Source organism: Sinohyriopsis cumingii, chromosome 1 (genome assembly GCF_028554795.1).
Source record: "Sinohyriopsis cumingii isolate HCF-2022 chromosome 1, ASM2855479v2, whole genome shotgun sequence".
NCBI lineage: Eukaryota > Metazoa > Mollusca > Bivalvia > Unionida > Unionidae > Sinohyriopsis > Sinohyriopsis cumingii.
The window spans coordinates 149630296-149649069 of NC_142961.1; the positions used below are offsets into that span (position 1 = coordinate 149630296).

At 35.0% G+C, this 18774-nt stretch overlaps 1 protein-coding gene across 1 annotated transcript in view; it reads left to right on the plus strand.

Moving 5' to 3' along the window:
* LOC149808137 (uncharacterized) overlaps window positions 1-12881 on the plus strand; it is a 47363-nt gene extending 34482 nt beyond the window's left edge. Inside the window, exons 6-7 of the mRNA XM_089964757.1 lie at window positions 11850-12084; window positions 12681-12881. Of these exons, the coding sequence (XP_089820883.1) occupies window positions 11850-12084; window positions 12681-12881 (436 nt within the window). The remainder of the gene's footprint in view (window positions 1-11849; window positions 12085-12680) is intronic.
* The last annotated feature ends 5893 nt before the right edge of the window (window positions 12882-18774 follow it).

Genomic DNA, 18774 nt, shown 5'->3' on the forward strand with positions numbered 1-18774 from the left:
TGCAAACGTGTTTCCGATTCAGCTGAAATATGAAAACATTTTTCCGATTCAAATGAAATATGCAAGCCTCTTTTATCGCTTTTCTTCTTGTCTCTCGTACAGTATCACGTATGCTGTTGTAAAACGTAACTGAAGGAATTGACGATACAAGATCAGCCAATACTTTAGCTGCGTAAATGTACTAACTACATTTTCACCACACATCAAATCCACATACATTTCCACTCACCATTGTTGCCACCCGCCAACGACAGACATGCAAATAGCACTTATCCACTTGTAATAAATCCCACAAAACGTAACAAATAATCCACAATAAGTCTCGATATCACATTAAAGCCATATAGAAGATGCATTGTGATATCCAAATTCTTTTTGCTGTTTTTCTTTCTATTTTTCCTTTATGAAATAATTGTTATAGATGTCATTCCAAACTTGAAAGCTTTCAAAGCTGATAACGTGCAACGTTGACAGGTAATTACTTGCTATTTAGGTTCCTAATCAGGACCGATATCTCTCAAACATTTCCAAAGTGACGTCTTACGTGTGCCAATTAGGGATTATTGAAGAAAATGAATGACGACATTGCAAGTTTATGGGTTTATTTCAGCTCTGTAATGAGCTCCTTAGTTGATCAGAACCTGTATATGGGATTTTCAAATTTAAACGGTAAACGATATGCTCTTTAGTATCCTTGACCTTCAAAACATAAGATTGATTTGTGTGGACAGCTCCGGTGGCCTAGTGGTTAAAGCGTTCCCTTCTGATTCGGGAGGTCTCTGGATAGAAACCGACCGATTCATACCAAAAACCTATAAAAATGATGATAACAGTTGCCTCGCTTGGCGCTCAGCGTTAAGAGGTTAGTGTTAGAATTGGTCTGCCTGGTGTCAGGATAATGTGAATGCGTGGGACATCATGCTACATATCTGCGGCATGATGCCCCAGTGCTAGACATCACTATAAACTGAAACACTGCAGACATCGTAGCGATATGACTGCAAAATTGTTATAGCTACGTTAAAGATCTTAATCATACACACACACACACACACACACACACACACACAAGATTGGTGTGACAAATTAACGTTTTTTTATACGTTGATAAATCACAATGAGCAGGAATGTTATTATGGTTGGGCTAGTTTCTTTAAATAAATAAGTACACATTGGAACTTAAATACAGCTCTCCTTTTCTCGTTTTGAATTATATAACGTCTGTCATATTTCAGAAAGTATGAACATATTCAAATGGTAGAAGTCAAAAAGTTACAGACTTAAACAATAGAACACAAAGAAATGAATCAGAAACGTACAAACAAGTAGATCACATACAAATAGCAGTAACAAGAATCGAAATCACCTACAGACAAAATTAGGAACACCTTAAAGTGGTGAAAGAGATTATGAATACCATTTTTACGATCTCCGAGAGCACGAGAGGTTTATCTTAAGCATTTGAAATACCGGAAGACGAAGTTTGAGGAATGGAAAAATAATATAGATTGGAAATAACGACATGACTGGCACTACCAACATAAATCATTAGAAAGTAAACTGGAGGAAAAGAGATGTCATGTCATGTATAAGACATACATTGAGCCAAATCGGATGTCAAGACGACATTGTATGTTCTTTTGGAAATTTGTCTTGTCCTTTGCATTGATTGAATTTCTAAAGTAGATGCCATGGAGAAAATAGTTTAGCGAATCTGGATGAAGATTGTAGCATATATCATCGATGGAAAAGTGATAAACGTAAAGAAAGTTAAACACTAGCCTCAGGCAATGACTACAAAATGGAAGAATCAGTGAACACAAAAATGGTGGACATCGTACAGTTTAATATAGACGTGTGCCAATTCACAATGTTCTAGAGGGCTCGCTGTCTTATCCTTGCACAGTATAGTACAAAGTGCTACAGAAAATGTTTAGTTTTAAGAAGAAAGTCCTTTCGTTATTTTCACTGTTGGACCACTGGTTACGCCACGTGACAGCTACCTTTCCCTAGCAACATATCAACAAAAATCACACACACACACACACACACACACACACACAAACCACGACTGATTAAACATGTTGCATAAGATCATGACGTCATATTTACCCTTAAGTTTGTGATACGTTTGTACTTAGTAAACCTCCATCTTCCCCACTGACATTCACTACAAAAAGCATTATCGATAACTGTTCATAAAGTTTGACTTAACTTTTCGCCAAAACGTTTCGGCCCATACAAAGGAAATTTTATTTGCGTATGATTCCTCGTTTATCATTCTTCTCACAACTTTGCAGAACTTGTCTCAAACGACTAATTTGGCACCGATAGACTCACTCAAGTTACACACATCAAGACAAATAACACTGTTGTTAGACTATCAACATTATTATTTTCAGAAACTGTGTTAGTCAAGGGAAGAACTTTTAAGCGCCATAATAAAATAAAAATCTAAAAGTATTTTAAAATAAAAGTTAACTTCGTTAATGACTCTTCAGATGACGACAACGAAGCGACGACGATGATGATGATGACGACGACGAATATCGTATGGTGTTTCTAGACAAGATTTTAATTGTTCCGATTGACATGGCCTGCAAATTGGGCTTTCACCTATTAAGATTCTCAGCAAAATTGAAGGAAGTTCATGCAGTAATGGAAGGAAGCAATTTGCAATTACGTAATATTGTAAGGTCAACATTTTTTCAGCTTAGTAAATGTAAAATCTAATTTAGTGACCTACTCTTTAGCAAGATAGTGTTAGTGGAATCATTTTCGTCTCATACAGAAAAGTTTTACTGTATGAACAACAGATCTATACCATTTCCCGCACTCTATCCACCTATCTAGCTGCTCACCCCAACCCCCCACATACATACATACATACACACACACACACACACACATATATATATGTTCCCAAAAAAGGTACTCATAACTGCAATTTCATTTTTTTTAATCATGTATAACGTGTCATGGTATATATTTTATTAACTTAGGAGATTAAAATTATAATTTGGACATAATATAAAATACTTAAAAAGGCCTTATTTCTAACAAAACTATATTAAGGACCAAACATTGGTAACGTTTACTGTGAAAATTGAATCAAAGGCTAGAGTGGTGGTGCAGGTATTTTAACCATTGTACGTTTTTTTTTAGCTTTTACATATATTTATCAACCCATGAATCCATCTACTAATTTATTTCAAGAGTCCCTGACATTATTGAATAATCTTGATTGATTGTTATTTCAAATTAAGGATTATCTACCCTGACATTATTGAATAATCTTGATTGATTGTTATTATAAATTAGGGATTATCTACCACCTATTAAGACTAAGAATGAGAAAAATGAAAGTCAATGTTTTTCATTAAATGTAAAAAATACAACTCGCTGTTTACATTCCATATGATAGGATTTAAAAACTGCATTGACAATACCGGCCTGTAAAGTATTGAATTCATGGGCTATCCACACTATCTTTAAAGTATTTATCTACACAAGATGCTTGTTTGGCATGCTGACTTATCAGAAAGGTTGTTTGTGCATTTGACTTGTAACGTTTTCTTACACAATAAAAATGTGTTCACCTCAAATAATGATAATAGTTTTCACGTCTGTAAAGGAGACCATCTTCAGAGACCCCTTCAAAGATAGATTTAGTTATAAGAAAAACAACGTGAAGTTCACATTATTCTTTACAGTAATTGTCGTACATTGTGGTGACATCAGTTTCCATTGCTTCAGATACATGTTTTGACTCACATTTATTAATATTTCTGCAACCCTGGATACTTTCCTAATTTTGTTTGGTTACAGGCATTTCATCTACTCTATTGGCATATCTGTAAGATAATGAATCTATGTAGATTTTTGTTTTAAAACCCACAATAAATCCATTTCTAAGTCAGTTAACAACCTTTATAACAAAGCATGTGATACGCATCTCTCATACATGTAAAAGATAAAATAGCCCATATTAGAAACAAAATGTTACTACATGTATTACCAAAAATTTAGCTTAAAAAGAACTTGTCAAGATACTCCTTGTCATGTTCATACTATTATTTTTCTAAATGTACTGAACCCAAACTAAACAAAACAAATGCGTATTCATAATTCATGAGTTATTAATATATGTTAAGCATAATACATGCTTGCCTGATGTTACTCCTCTACTTTTGTTTTATTATATCAAATGAAATAGAGTTTATGTCTGGAAGTCAATAGCAGATAGTAACAATTTCTTTAAGAACACTGAGCCACAATTTCATGATAACAGCATCTGCCATATGAAGTCAAACCGAGCACATTCTGTGCATAAAACGGCGTAAAACATATTTTGTGTATGTAAGTGTTGGCTGTGGTAAGAATGATTAGAGGTCAGATGATAGAATGAATATACAATGTTTATGGTGCGTACTGTTTGCAATTCACTACAGCACTGAAGATTTAGAACCAACCACAAAAGTAGATTAGCAGCAAAGATGAAGGAAATCTTTTCAAGTAAAAGAAAGCAATATTCAATAACGTTTAAATATGGAGAAATTTTACAAATGTAGTAGAGGTAAGATCAGTTCTGATTTAAAATAATTGTATTGTGTTAAAGAACATTCATATGGAGTGTTTAATACCGGATCCGTTTGCGATTCATCCAGAAAGTTAATTCTTTATAAATTATTTAAACACAGAACAACATACACTTTAAATGACCGAATAAAGCATTAAAAAACTATTGATAAAACACATTCTACTTTATGATACTGAATCGAAAGTGAAACTGCGTTTTGAGTCGTTTACCTTATCATCATGGTCAAGGAATAGCTTTATATGCCATTTGTGACTTTCATCGTAAGAAATATTCACGTTGACATGGATGAAAGCATGAAATGTTATGAACAATTCTACTCAAACGGACTAAAAGCATTATTATATATAGGACTCCTATTGCGGAGGGGTCATGTCGATTTTATTATGTTTGCCTATATTTCTCTCCATCCACTGTCATTTACCCGATATTTGGATATATTTAAACATTTTACACTACTGAATGTTTTGCTACATGTATGAACTTAAACTTAAAATATTTTTGTACAGTTCTGATTGGCTTAAACTTAAAATATTTTTGTACAGTTCTGATTGTCCTTTTTTCCTTAGTGAAACCTCTATCAGTTTATGTTTTATTAACCTACGGGTTTCGGTTTGAATGTAGTATGTAATCGTATAACGGAAAACACTGAAATTCAAACCCCCGTAAGACTGCAACTGACATTTCTGTCGACGGAAAAATTGTTTTGACCTTTACAAAAGCTACATAGTCTATATATTGGGAACTGGACTGTCATGCTTCAAATCTCTAGAAATAAAGTTTAATTTAACATCTAAGAAAATGCAAGGATGTCTTTGTAGGTCACGCATTTAGATATTGATAGCTGCATCAGAATTATAATTTTAATTTCTTGCATATAAAAATGTCCAAGTAGCTTTCTCTTGTTTCCAACATGTCAGTTTCGAATAATGGGGATATATAGAGACAGACATTCACTTTACTAACTAGGATCCAAGTTTGATGGATGATCTAATTTTGAGTGTTATTGTTGTTTTTTTCTACTTCTTTCTTTCTTTCCAAGCAGTTTTCCAAATTAAGATGTAATATGCAAGACTTTGAGAAAGACAGTGAAATATTTACGATGTAGTTGAAATAACGGTTACATGAGCGTCACTAGCATTGTAAATTAATCGTTATACCGAGTAGTTAAGAAAATGGGATCATTAAGTTTGAAATACTGAGCCATATATCTAAATATTTCATGCAGAAGAAATTGGCAAACATTTTCGATGAATGAGTAAACTTGGGAAATTAGTAGAGTGCATGTCAGACAATAAAGCGTTTGCATTTAGTGCATAAAACAGGAAAGGAAACGGTTCAGTTGTTCCATGAGTAACCTAGGCCCCTTGCGTTACTTTATTTGTTTGTCATCTCGATCTTGTTTGATTCATGAGCCACACGATGCAATCAGTTCGTCAAGCATTTGTTAGCCGCAGCACCAGTTGATTTAGTCAATGTTTTCTGGTCGCAAACACGCAACAGTTCTTTACGGCGCTGCGTCAAAGAAAGACGGTTACTAGCCCCCATTATGAGTTTGACAAACTTAGTTTTTCAGTGAGTGATAAAAAAATTGAAAAATTCCGATCTTTGATTAATCTTTAGATAGTCACTGTATGTGAAATGGTTAATATTCATAGCTTTGCTTGTTGTTTAAGCTAGGGTTCTTAATGGAGTGGGAATCCATAATGTACACCACATCACTATATGTCTGGCTTCACTCAAATATCTGATGAGTGGACTGAGACGAGAATTTTTTATAGTACTTTTGGTATTTTAAATATTACAACATTTTAAATATTTAAACGCAATTAAAGCTTGAAAATATCATTGTAAAGTTTTTTTATATTTTCTTTTAAAGAAAACAAATGTATGAAGAAAAGCATACGAAGGCAAAATAATAGTAAGGCTATTAAAAATATATTGTAATGTGCAATTATTTTACATTAAAAGTTGTACAATGATTATATACGTTTTCAAACTATGAACAGTTTTATGCGGTGGCCAAGGCTTTCACATGGAGTAACTAAGTTTTTGAAGGATAACAAATGTAGGTTATATGTTGATAACTAGGATTTAGTGGGGTAACAAAGGTAGATTATGTGTGGATAACTAAGATTTAGTGGGTAACAAAGGTGGCTTATGTGTCGATAATTAAGATTTAGTGGGGTAACAAAGGTAGGTTATGTGTGGATAACTAAGATTTAGTGGGGTAACAAAGGTAGGCTATGTGTGGAGAACTAAGATTTAGTGGGGTAACAAAAGTGGCTTATGCGTTGATAACTAAGATTTAGTGCGGTAACAAAGGTAGGTTATGTGTGGATAACTAAAATTTAGTGGGGTAACAAAGGTAGGTTATGTGTGGATAACTAAGATTTTATGAGGCTTACTAAGGTTTGTTGTCTAATTTGCATTTGTATTCAAATATATCAGTATATAAAAGAATGAAATAATCTTGACCTCGGGGAAGGTACTTTAAAAGACTAGCTTAGGCATGTGCTGACGTGCTGTAAATCTCCAAACAGTCAACAATAGCAAACAACGTGTAAACATACCAAATATTTAAAAAGTTTGTGAGATGTGGATATTGCCAGAAGAACCCTAAAAAAGACCCCACCCTCGTTCAATACGTCATCCGTTGTGCTTGACAATACTAATACTTTCAATTTACAACAATTTCACGAAGCTTTCCAATCAACAAGTACCACAGTGGTTTAAAAATGTCGAGATGAAAGACATCTAGGCCCAACAAATTCATAATTGTTTTAACACTAAAATGGCTCTCATGGCCGAAGGATTCTCAAAATTTAACAAGATAGAATACACAACAATTCGTGTGGTCCCTTAATGACTAAAATGCCAAACCCAATATGTTCATCAAACTATTTAAAATTTTCAGAATGCGACCAGCTTCATAGAACAGATGACTCCAGAGAAACCAAACAAGCAAACGCTCAAGAGACTGATTTATTCTAAATAAACGCAAACGTTGGTTATACTGAGGGAAACATTCTGGGTCCAATGGAAGGCAGGCAGAATAGAAAGAAAAGTTGGATTACTGACTTTTTTTTTTACTGAAACAAATATTGAAATGGTTAAATATGTTATTTTGTTTGTAGAGTGTTTCGTGCCTTGCAAAGTTACATGCATTTGATGTGCTGTTATCACACAACACACACACACACACATACACACAAACATATTATAAAGTGGTAAGAGCGTCGGAGTTATACCAAAGGCTTATAAAAATGGTACTAGCAGCTGCCTCGCTTGGCACTCAGCATTAAGAGGTTAGTGTTAGGACTGGTCGGCCTGGCATTAGGATGACAGGATGACGCATGTCTGAAGCATGATGCCCCAGTGCTAGATATCACTATAAACTGTCACACGACAGACATCATAGCGATGTGACTGGAAAATTGTTCAAGCTACGTTAAAAATCCAATCACACAAATTCAAAAGAATAACTGTTTTCATCACAAAATATTGCAGAATATACTGTTTCCAACATGAAAATGTTGTAGGATATATTTTTAATTGCAAATATATAGCAGGATATATTCGAAACTGCAAACAAAAGCATTAGTCACCATATAAAAACCTTCATTTGATCACACATCAATCTAGGCTCACATTAAAAGCTACAAGTAAAATCCTTAACAATCAATAAATAATCCATATTGCCTCATACATTTCAAGTATCAGTTGATATACAATTCATAAACATGCTATGAAAGTTTTGCTTATTATTTAATTATATGTCTATTTTACAACAATGGTCAAACTATTTAAATCTGAGTATTTCTGAGAAGAAATAATTTATTCTACTTTTTAGTACATTCTTGCAATTAATAACGTTCGTGCAAATAAAAATTTAATAAAAATGACAAACAAGTTTTAAGATATTTCAAATAGCAGGTAGAAAAAAGATCTAACTCACAAAATAAAAAACGATTAAATATTCTTTCCATCAAAATAAAATAGATTTGCACATAATATATTCTGCCGATGCACCCTTTCCCATTCATATATATATATATATATATATATATATATATATATATATATATATATATATATATATATATATATATATATATATATATATATAGATAGATAGATAGATAGATAGATAGATAGATAGATAGATAGATAGTGTTACATGTTTAGGCTCTAATAAACAGTAACAAAAGAAAGAGTGAAAACAACAAGCTTTGAAAAATTTAACAAATAGTTTATTTCCCTGGATAAACAATGTAAAATGAAGAAAAAAGAACTTACGGTTTTAGGAATCAGATCCAAATATAAACCAAGAATAATCCAAGAATTAAATTTTAGAAGTCCTAGTAATGAAATGTTCTAATGAAATTTGAGTTCGAGTCCCAACCAAAAATTCAAAACGGAAGGCAATGACGTATACTGTAGTCAGTATTGTGATGTTGTGTATACAGTTCTTTGTTGATTCACAAACAATAATGTTCCAGTGTTTGAATTTCCGAATTTTTTTAGAGAAATGACTTTGTCCAAGAATTGTGTATGAGTACTCAGATATTTCCAGGAAAATAAATACTCTTTTAGAATCCAAACAATTTGAATATAAATTAAAATATAACTCCAAACTGGTCACAAACACTTTGACGTCAAGTCTTTTAAGCCAAAACTGAGAAATATCTCTCTAAACACTACTATCATACCTAACTACTGCTCGATTTCGGAAAACCCAGAATTGTGAAATAGGGCTGTTTACAATCAAGTCACATGCTCTCAGTATGACCTTGTTAAAACCAATCATTTTACTCCGAGAATAATATAAAAATAGAAAGTTGTTTTCTTGTCTCGGTGATTTCTGAATCAAGGTCGGGAACGCAGTCTAAAATAGAAACAGTGTTTCTATTATTAGGTATTTATGAAATGATTAAAATCAAACTGATTTTTCAGGAAAATATCAGATTCTAACTCAACAAAATTTCATTACTTTGTCATGCAATGAAATAAAAATTAAAAAAGTAAAACCTACAAACAGACAATTAAATTAAACCAAATATAAATTAAATCAAATATACATAACAATTTATATATATATATGTGTTGTCGATTCTATGTTGGATACTTCAATTGTTGATTGAAGATAATGTAAAGGAAGTTGTTCTGTTTAATTACGTCGGGACTGCAATGTCTCAAAAATAATTCGACCAGGGATTTGATACAATCGTAAAATTGAAGGCAATGTTATATTATCATTTACTTCATTCAGTATATTTTACAATGTCGTCGAGTTCCATTGCTGGTTAGCTTTCTATGTAAGCAACAGTACTGTGCTGCAAATCTTGTTTCAACACAAAATAATGCTGTAGCGTATAAAATGCACTAAAAATTATTTTCGCATATATTAAATGATATTTGAAAACACTTTTCTGCAGTATGTAATGTAAACACATGCATTACGAATATTTAATTTTTTAAATATATGATCTAATATCTCAGAATATTCACCTTCATGATTGTACACAATGATTGTACACAATGATTGTACGCAATAGTTAAGGTTAAGAAAGCAGGTTGGCGCCATTTGATAAGTTGCTTTAAGTATGGGACCAATTATTATTTCGTCGTATTTCTTCGTCCTCGTTTTTAAAACCTCCAACGCTGAATAAACTTCCTAAATTGACAATACAAGACAATGTAGTGTAGACAATACATATAATTTGAATTGTTTTATTTTTAAATTATTCTTTCTTCATCGATGTACTATGTTTTGATTTAATTTAGCCTTCATGTATTTTCATTTAAACAACTTGCTCCCAAATCATTTTTGTTTCTATTTCTAAGCTACAACATATGTTGGTATGCCTTCATTATATATATAATGTTGAACGTATATGGATATTAATTTGCAGACTGCATGATTAATGGAGGATAGATCGATTTAGCAGTCATCACATTATATTTTTTAATACAGATTCTTTGCCCGAATGAAATGATTGAATTAATGAGATTTACGGTTTTTGTAGATATAATTATTGTCTAAAATTATGCAGGATCATTTTAAAGATAATATCTGAACGATATTGTTCACTCGTCGCGTCCCTCTGTCATTATTCACCAGGTATTCGAGTCTACTAACCTTGATATGTATTCAAACTTTTGACGTACGTGAAATAAAGGAATACCATAGTCAAGCTGAGTGTTAGTTTGGAAGAATACAAAATGTACTGTGTAAATGAAATTTATAGTAACTAGATCATTCGACAGTCCTAAGAATAACGTCAAAACAAAGAAAGAAAGACAATGCAAAGATACATTTCAATGTAATACATAAAACAGTGGGATGAACGCTTTGTTGAGAGGAAAGAGTTACATTAGTTTCGAGTAATTACGCACAGCACTTCTAAAACTAAAGGTTTCATTTAAAATTCGTACTTTAATTAAAGTTATTGTCACTTAATCCTCTCTGAAACTATTTTGTAAATTATTCAATGCTATGCTTTTCACTATGTTCATGCTAGCACAGGAAATGTTCCAAAACATTTATTGTGGTAGATTTTTTTTCTTAAAATTATGCGGTTCTTTGTCAGGTCAGTATTTACTTATATTGGGGGGGGGGGGGAGTGACTGAGTGGTCTAAAGCGCTCACCGTTACGGATCACTGCCATCTCACCTCTGTCTGTGTGGGTTCGAGTCTCGAGCTCGGCCAATGTGGGTACGTGAGAATGTTCTTTCTCGGATTTTCCCGGGTTCTTCCTCCAACACTTATACTGGCCGCCATGTACAGAACATCTTGTGCTGAAAAATGGCGTTAAACCCTACAACTACAACTAGAACTTAAATTAGGCCGAACAATGCCTGACTCAATGATAACCAGTAAACGCCATCCCATTCATGAGCCAAGATTTTATGCAGTTTTGACAAACACTGTGATTAGATCATGCATTACACAAGTAATTTACATTATTGTTCTACCTGCATAAAACGTTGGACCTTCTGAATAAGAGTTTTATCCCATCAAATTAAATAAATATCTTGTTTTAGTAGCATACTCAGAAGCGACTTTCTTTGACCGGATGCTATGTGAACTCTCGTCAATGTTCAAACGCTTCCAATGCATCCATACGAGAATCAACGTAAATTAACTGCTCTCAGCGTCATTCATCAGTGTATAACCGCAACTGACATGACAAAATTCAACATATCGAAATGAATTTTACAAGCAATTACAATATACACTCGCGCACAGAGTCAAACAGCAAACTACACAGATCCAGTGGAGATGTACAGTGTCCAACAGCAAACTACACAGACCCAGTAGATATGTACAGAGTCCAATAGCAAACTACACAGACCCAGTGGAGATGTACAGTGTCCAACAGCAAACTACACAGACCCAGCAGATATGCACAGAGTCCAATAGCAGACTACACAGACCCAGTAGATATGTACAGAGTCCAACAGCAAACTACACAGACCCATTGGTGATGTACAGAGTCCAACAGCAAACTACACAGACCCAGTAGATATGTACACAGAGTCCAACAGCAAACTACACAGACCCATTGGTGATGTACAGTGTCCAACAGCGAACTACACAGACCCATTGGTGATGTACAGAGTCCAACAGCGAACTACACAGACCCATTGGTGATGTACAGAGTCAAACAGCGAACTACACAGACCCATTGGTGATGTACAGAGTCCAACAGCGAACTACACAGACCCAGTGGAGATGTTGAATAATACGCCTTCAGATCATGATCAATCCTTTTTGTTAGGAGTGATCAGTAAAATAAGCAACATAGATCCATGCGACCTCATTTCAGGGTCTATATTGCTTGTATTTGGGCTAGTCTCATAAGAGAGTACAAAATGCAGTTTGATGATTGCCACTACAAATACAAAGCAGAGTAATTGGCACATGTCCCTCAAGACTATCAAGAATACGATGTTAACATTAACATTATTTGTTTCAAATAATGTTTCTCCGCGACCATGGAGAGGGTGAAGAACAACTGAAAAGATGGTGAGATTTGCAAAACATTTTGAACCTTATAATTGGTTCTAATTCACTTAGCATATGAAAAGTTCAATCACTGAAAACAATAGATATGCACAGAGTCCAATAGCAAACTACACAGACCCAGCAGATATGTACACAGAGTCCAACAGCAAACTACACAGACCCATTGGTGATGTACAGTGTCCAACAGCGAACTACACAGACCCATTGGTGATGTACAGAGTCCAACAGCGAACTACACAGACCCATTGGTGATGTACAGAGTCAAACAGCGAACTACACAGACCCATTGGTGATGTACAGAGTCCAACAGCGAACTACACAGACCCAGTGGAGATGTTGAATAATACGCCTTCAGATCATGATCAATCCTTTTTGTTAGGAGTGATCAGTAAAATAAGCAACATAGATCCATGCGACCTCATTTCAGGGTCTATATTGCTTGTATTTGGGCTAGTCTCATAAGAGAGTACAAAATGCAGTTTGATGATTACCACTACAAATACAAAACAGAGTAATTGGCACATGTCCCTCAAGACTGTCAAGAATACGATGTTAACATTAACATTATTTGTTTCAAATAATGTTTCTCCGCGACCATGGAGAGGGTGAAGAACAACTGAAAAGATGGTGAGATTTGCAAAACATTTTGAACCTTACAATTGGTTCTAATTCACTTAGCATATGAAAAGTTCAATCACTGAAAACAGTCCATTTAATTTATCCATTAGCTATTAATCCATTAGCTTAACTGTTGCCTCAAGCAATTAGCATGTTGAGTCAGTTTGGAGACAAGAAAATCAATTACCTATTGAAATAGAAATAATTTACCATTGTTGAAATCCCTGTCCTCTGTATTACCATGGACAGGTTTGTTAGGAGTGTGGTAGAAAGAACATTACGACAACTTGGAACGATGGTCTTTTTTTCAAGATGAAGGGTCTCGTAATAAAGTACATAAAGAGAAGCTTAGGAGTATTTTTACAACCTATGTGTTTTTAAAAGGCAAATGACAGTAAAAAAACGTATCGTTCGACAAGTTTTGCACACATTGACCACAACTGATAATTCGGAATGAACAAGGTTAAAGGAGTCGGATAGGATTAGCTTCTAATTGAAACCTGTCACGATAACTGATAGGACATTTGAATGAAAGGCCTTTTATTTTATTATCGTGGTGCAGTATCTCGAATAATACAGATAATCTAGTATATTATCTACGATACAGCGCACAGAATTCACCTCTCATGTTTCTTTACAAGCATTGTTGCAAAGTCAGCAACAAATGTTTCCCGTGGGACACGAAATTTCGTCTGTACTAGATCCGTCGAAATGAATCTCTGTATCCATTTGCGAAATAAAATGAAACAACCTCATTACAGGAAATGTCGGCCGCCATTGGAAACTTTGTCGGTTGTATATAATAATATTAATAATAATAATAATAATAATAATAATAATAATAGTAACAATAATAATAATAATAATAATAATAATAATAATAATAATAAACTATCTTTAACGAGGATAACACATTTGGTCATGACTGACCCATCTGCCATGTGGTCCTCAGTTTTTGTAAGAAAATAATAAAATAGAAGTTCGTGCACATAACCATATATCGTCGCACACTCATTTGTACATAATTGACATGAATGACTATGTGTGACTATACTGGGAAACATACAAATATATATCAATTATGGATATGATTTTAAAGTTTTCTCTTCAGAGCTTTTAATATATCATTCCAGCTGGTCTAGAAAGAATTTCTTTAATGATAATTTAAAAGAAGCAGGGGAAGTTGAATTACGTATCCTCATTGGTAAGGAATTCCATACAGTAGGTGCTGATACAGAAAATGAGCTTTTGTAATGATTAGTTTTCGACCAAGGAATCCGGAGATCGTTGTTTGTCGTCGATCGGAGATTACGCTCAGTATTTCATAATCTTAGTTCAATTATGTTAGAGATATAATCTGGAGAAAGACTGTTTAAAGACTTGTATGTCATGATTCCTTTAAAATAAAGAATACGTTTTTGTATAGGTAGCCGTTTCAGACGTAAAAACAAAACATTTGAGGGAGTCATAACAGGAAGTTTCAGTATTATTCGGGCTGCCCTTTTCTGGAGTCTATCAATTCTGGACAGATTATAATTTGATGTGTTTCCCCATATGGTACAGCCGTAATCTATCAGTGGTAGTATATAACCCGAAAAATAAATTTCAAGTGATTGTGGAGGTAGAAATTTTGAAAGCAATTTTAATAGAGTTATTCTTTTGACTACCATTGCACATAAGTGATCGATATGCGCATTCCAGCTGAGGTGTTGATCAATATAGATACCAAGAAGTTTTTGATTTCTGACAATAGATACGTCTAAGCCATTTTGAGTTAGAAGTAAATCCATGTTAGTGGATAGACGCTGCCTTGTTCCAATTGTCATACATTTCGTTTTAGAGATGTTAATATGCATTTTGTTTTGATGACACCAAACTGATATATTGTTGAGGTCAGTTTGAAGTTTATTTTTAATGGAGTCTAGAGATTTATCAGATAAATGCAATGTCGAATCGTCAGCGAAAAGATCTGTGTTAGCGTGCATTGGATACAAGGCTAGGTCGTTGATAAATAGTAGAAAAAGAAGAGGCCCTAATATAGATCCTTGAGGAACACCACTTATAGCTACATGTACTACCGAGTTGAACCACACGAGTACAGTAAACAAGGGATTTACCAGAAAGACATTCCTGAGTACAGTAAACTACTGACTTACTAAAAAGAAATTCCTTAGTACAGTAAAATATCGACTTACTGGAAAGACATTCCTGAGTACCGTAAACTTTACCTACTAGAAAGACATTCCAGAGACCAGTAAACTAGTCACCTACTAGAAAGACATTCCTGGGTACAGTAAACTATGTACCTACTAGAAAGACATTCCTGGGTACAGTAAACTATTTGCCTACTAGAAAGACATTCCTTAGTACAGTAAACTATTTACCTCCTAGAAAGACATTCCTGGGTAAAGTAAACTATTTACCTACTAGAAACTATTTACCTACTAGAAAGACATTCATGAGTACAGTAAACTATTTACTTACTAGAAAGACATTCCTAAGTACAGTAAACCATTGACTTACTAGAGAGACATTCTTGAGGGTGACGCTAAAATAAGAATCATTGCTTTTAAATTTCGGCTAAGCATGATTAATCTGTTTTCAAGCGATAACCCTGCGACCAAACATCGTCTTTTAACTTTCAGTCTGGTCGAAAAGCGTCACAAATGCGAATTCTCGTTGACGAAAAAAAATACACGGTTGAATTCGTTAGAACAAATATAAATCGAATTTGAGTGTAGTCGATTTCATTTCCATATCAGTAGTGAAGGGGGCCACTCTACGGACAATGGGAATTAGCATTAAAAACACCCCTGGGCCACTTTACGGACAATGGAAATTTAACATGGCGAAAAATCGTGGGCCACTATACGGACAAGGGAATTTAACATGGCAATAAATCGTGGGCCACTCTACGGACAAGGGGAATTTAACATGGGATTTTTTTTTTTAAAAAAATTTTTTTTAAAAAAGGGGTAGGCAATGGAAAGGCTATCTCTTTTCGAGAAATATGGCTGGCCCTGAAAAGGGCCTTTGGTTTATGTTAATATGCCCTTAGCATAAAGGGCATTTGCGACATCTTCTTTTCCTCAAACTTCGTCTTACAGCAGGGCCATACATCAGAGTCCTCTTGAGGCAACCTTGTCTCTCTATATAGACTCTTCTTATCCACAGGCTGCTGTTGGTCCTGTGGACAACGGTCCACTTGGATCGGACATACATGAGCATGTCCGTCCTGAACATCATTGTTGACACAAGGGTTGAAGATTCAACGTCGGTCCACATGTTGAGGCTCCGAGAATAGGTGAATCAATGCAGTGAACTGCGCTTATTTATAGGGACAGAAAGGATTGAAACGGATTGAGTTCATTCACCAATCCGAACACGCGTTACAGAATTCAGTCAGCCCACATCCAATCCGAAGAGAGCAGTCTGTGACGTCACGTAGTCAATATAGATTCGCTAGCGCTTGTGTGCAGTCAATCTATGCGACAGTGATTCAACATGACGGAAACTCAGAAAACGATCCAGTGGGGTGCACCAGCAGGGGAGACCGCCCAAGGGAACCCGGACTTACTTTCAGAAGAGGTGAATTGGGATTTTGTGGATTTTCTCTCCTCGCAAGAATTTGTTCCGGAACCTTCGTTACCTTCTTCATTACCGCAAGTGGAGAATTTTAGACAGAGACAGAAAGAAGAATTGGAGAAATTTATACAACGACAAAAGGAAGCGGAACAGGCTTTTCTCCTACAGCAACAGCAACAAGAAGAAGAGGTAAGAAAAAAACAACAGCAAGAAGAAGTAGCAGCAAAGAAACAAGAGGGTGAAAATCAAACGGTCACGGTACTGTTGGACATTTTAGCGGAGTTAAGAAGTCTGAAACAAATGTATCAGACTTCTTTATCACGACCGAAGAGAATACGACCTTCCCGAGCTAAACACGTCAACCCTGTGACTAAGCCTACCGTACCACCCTTAGTGATTTCAACCCAATCATTATCATCATCATTACGCAGTCCAGAAGTAGGCCTTGGCCGTGGCAAAGGCTTAAGGCAGTTAAAATTGATTGCTTAAACTCACTCCTACACCATAAAGAAAAAAGGCCCTTTTCAGGGCCACCCACATTTCTCGAAAAGAAATACAATTTCAATTTGCCAATAACTCAAAAAAAAAAAAATAACTCACCCATTTTACCCTTATAGTACGTGTCTGTGTATGAGTGCGTGAGTGTAGCTTCTTATTTTAAAATCAAAACTCAAAGACTCTTACCTTATATCATTCATTTATTCTTTTCTCCATTTTTTTTACAATCCAATTCACAATTCACATCACAACACTTTAATCAAAAGTTCATTGATTTCTTCTTTTCTCCTTGTTTAGTCTCTCTGTTTTTTGAATTTCTTCACCGTCACACTCTTTTCCTCTTCTTCTTCCTCCTCGCTTTCTTCCTTTCTTCTTTTTTTTCTCCTGTTTCTTTTTCTTCACCTGTCTTCTTTCTTCCTCAGAAGAATCCCTCTCTTCCTCCGAAGAATCCCTCTCTTCTTCTGAAGAATTCCTCTTTTCTTCTGACTCCTCTTGTTTCTTTTTTGGGCAATCTGGAGACCAATGTCCTTTTTCTTTACAATAATAACAGGTATCTTGACTTTTGTCTTTTTTATCCCCTGTTTTTTTTCTTTTTTGACGGTCTGGACACTCTGAAGACCAATGCCCTTTCTTCTGACAGATATAGCAAGTATCTTGACTTTTATCTCTAAAGGAAGGAGAGTAGTCCGTAGGCTGGTCTGAAGAGAATTTTCTAATGACCCCTCGCAAAGCTCTTACGAAACGTTCCATCTGGTTAGTCTCTTCCATCGTTGTGCTCGGCTTGAGAGTGAAATGAATAGTAAAAGGACAAGACACACACCCTTTTATATACGCTGGTCTGCTATGACTATAAAGTAGTTTATGGTGTTTGAACTTAAGTCATTTGACTTTTTGCTTTCAAGATGAAACGATCCCATTCATTCGAGAAGAAAGAAGAAGAAAGTAAGAGGCAGAAACGTGATTTATCGCCTCGTACCAGGGCTGAAATCTTGGCACAAATTCATGCCAGTGATTTTGAAGAGGACATGAGTGAACCAGAATCCGAACCCTCTAAACCAAGTTCACCACCCTTAGTCAACCCTGAAAAGTACTATTCCATTCGAGAGACGGAAAAGCGCTCCTCTAGAAAATTTAGAACCACGGCTTACAAATACACGGTGAAGTTTAAAGATTTCAAGGCTGAAGTGCCGTTAGAGAAAGCAGAAGTGTTCATCACCGAGGTGTGGGATTCTTTGCTCACTGCACTCAAGCGACAATGTCAACCCAAAGAAGACGATCGCTTGAGACTTTCCATACAACACGACGGTTTGAAATCCCCTGTTTGGATCGAGTTTAGCACCCCTGCAGAATTGACTGCTTCCAAAGTCATGGACAAGATTCAACACGTACAACAATCTAATGATCAGTTTGACATCACCGATGGTAAAGCCACACTGGACATGAC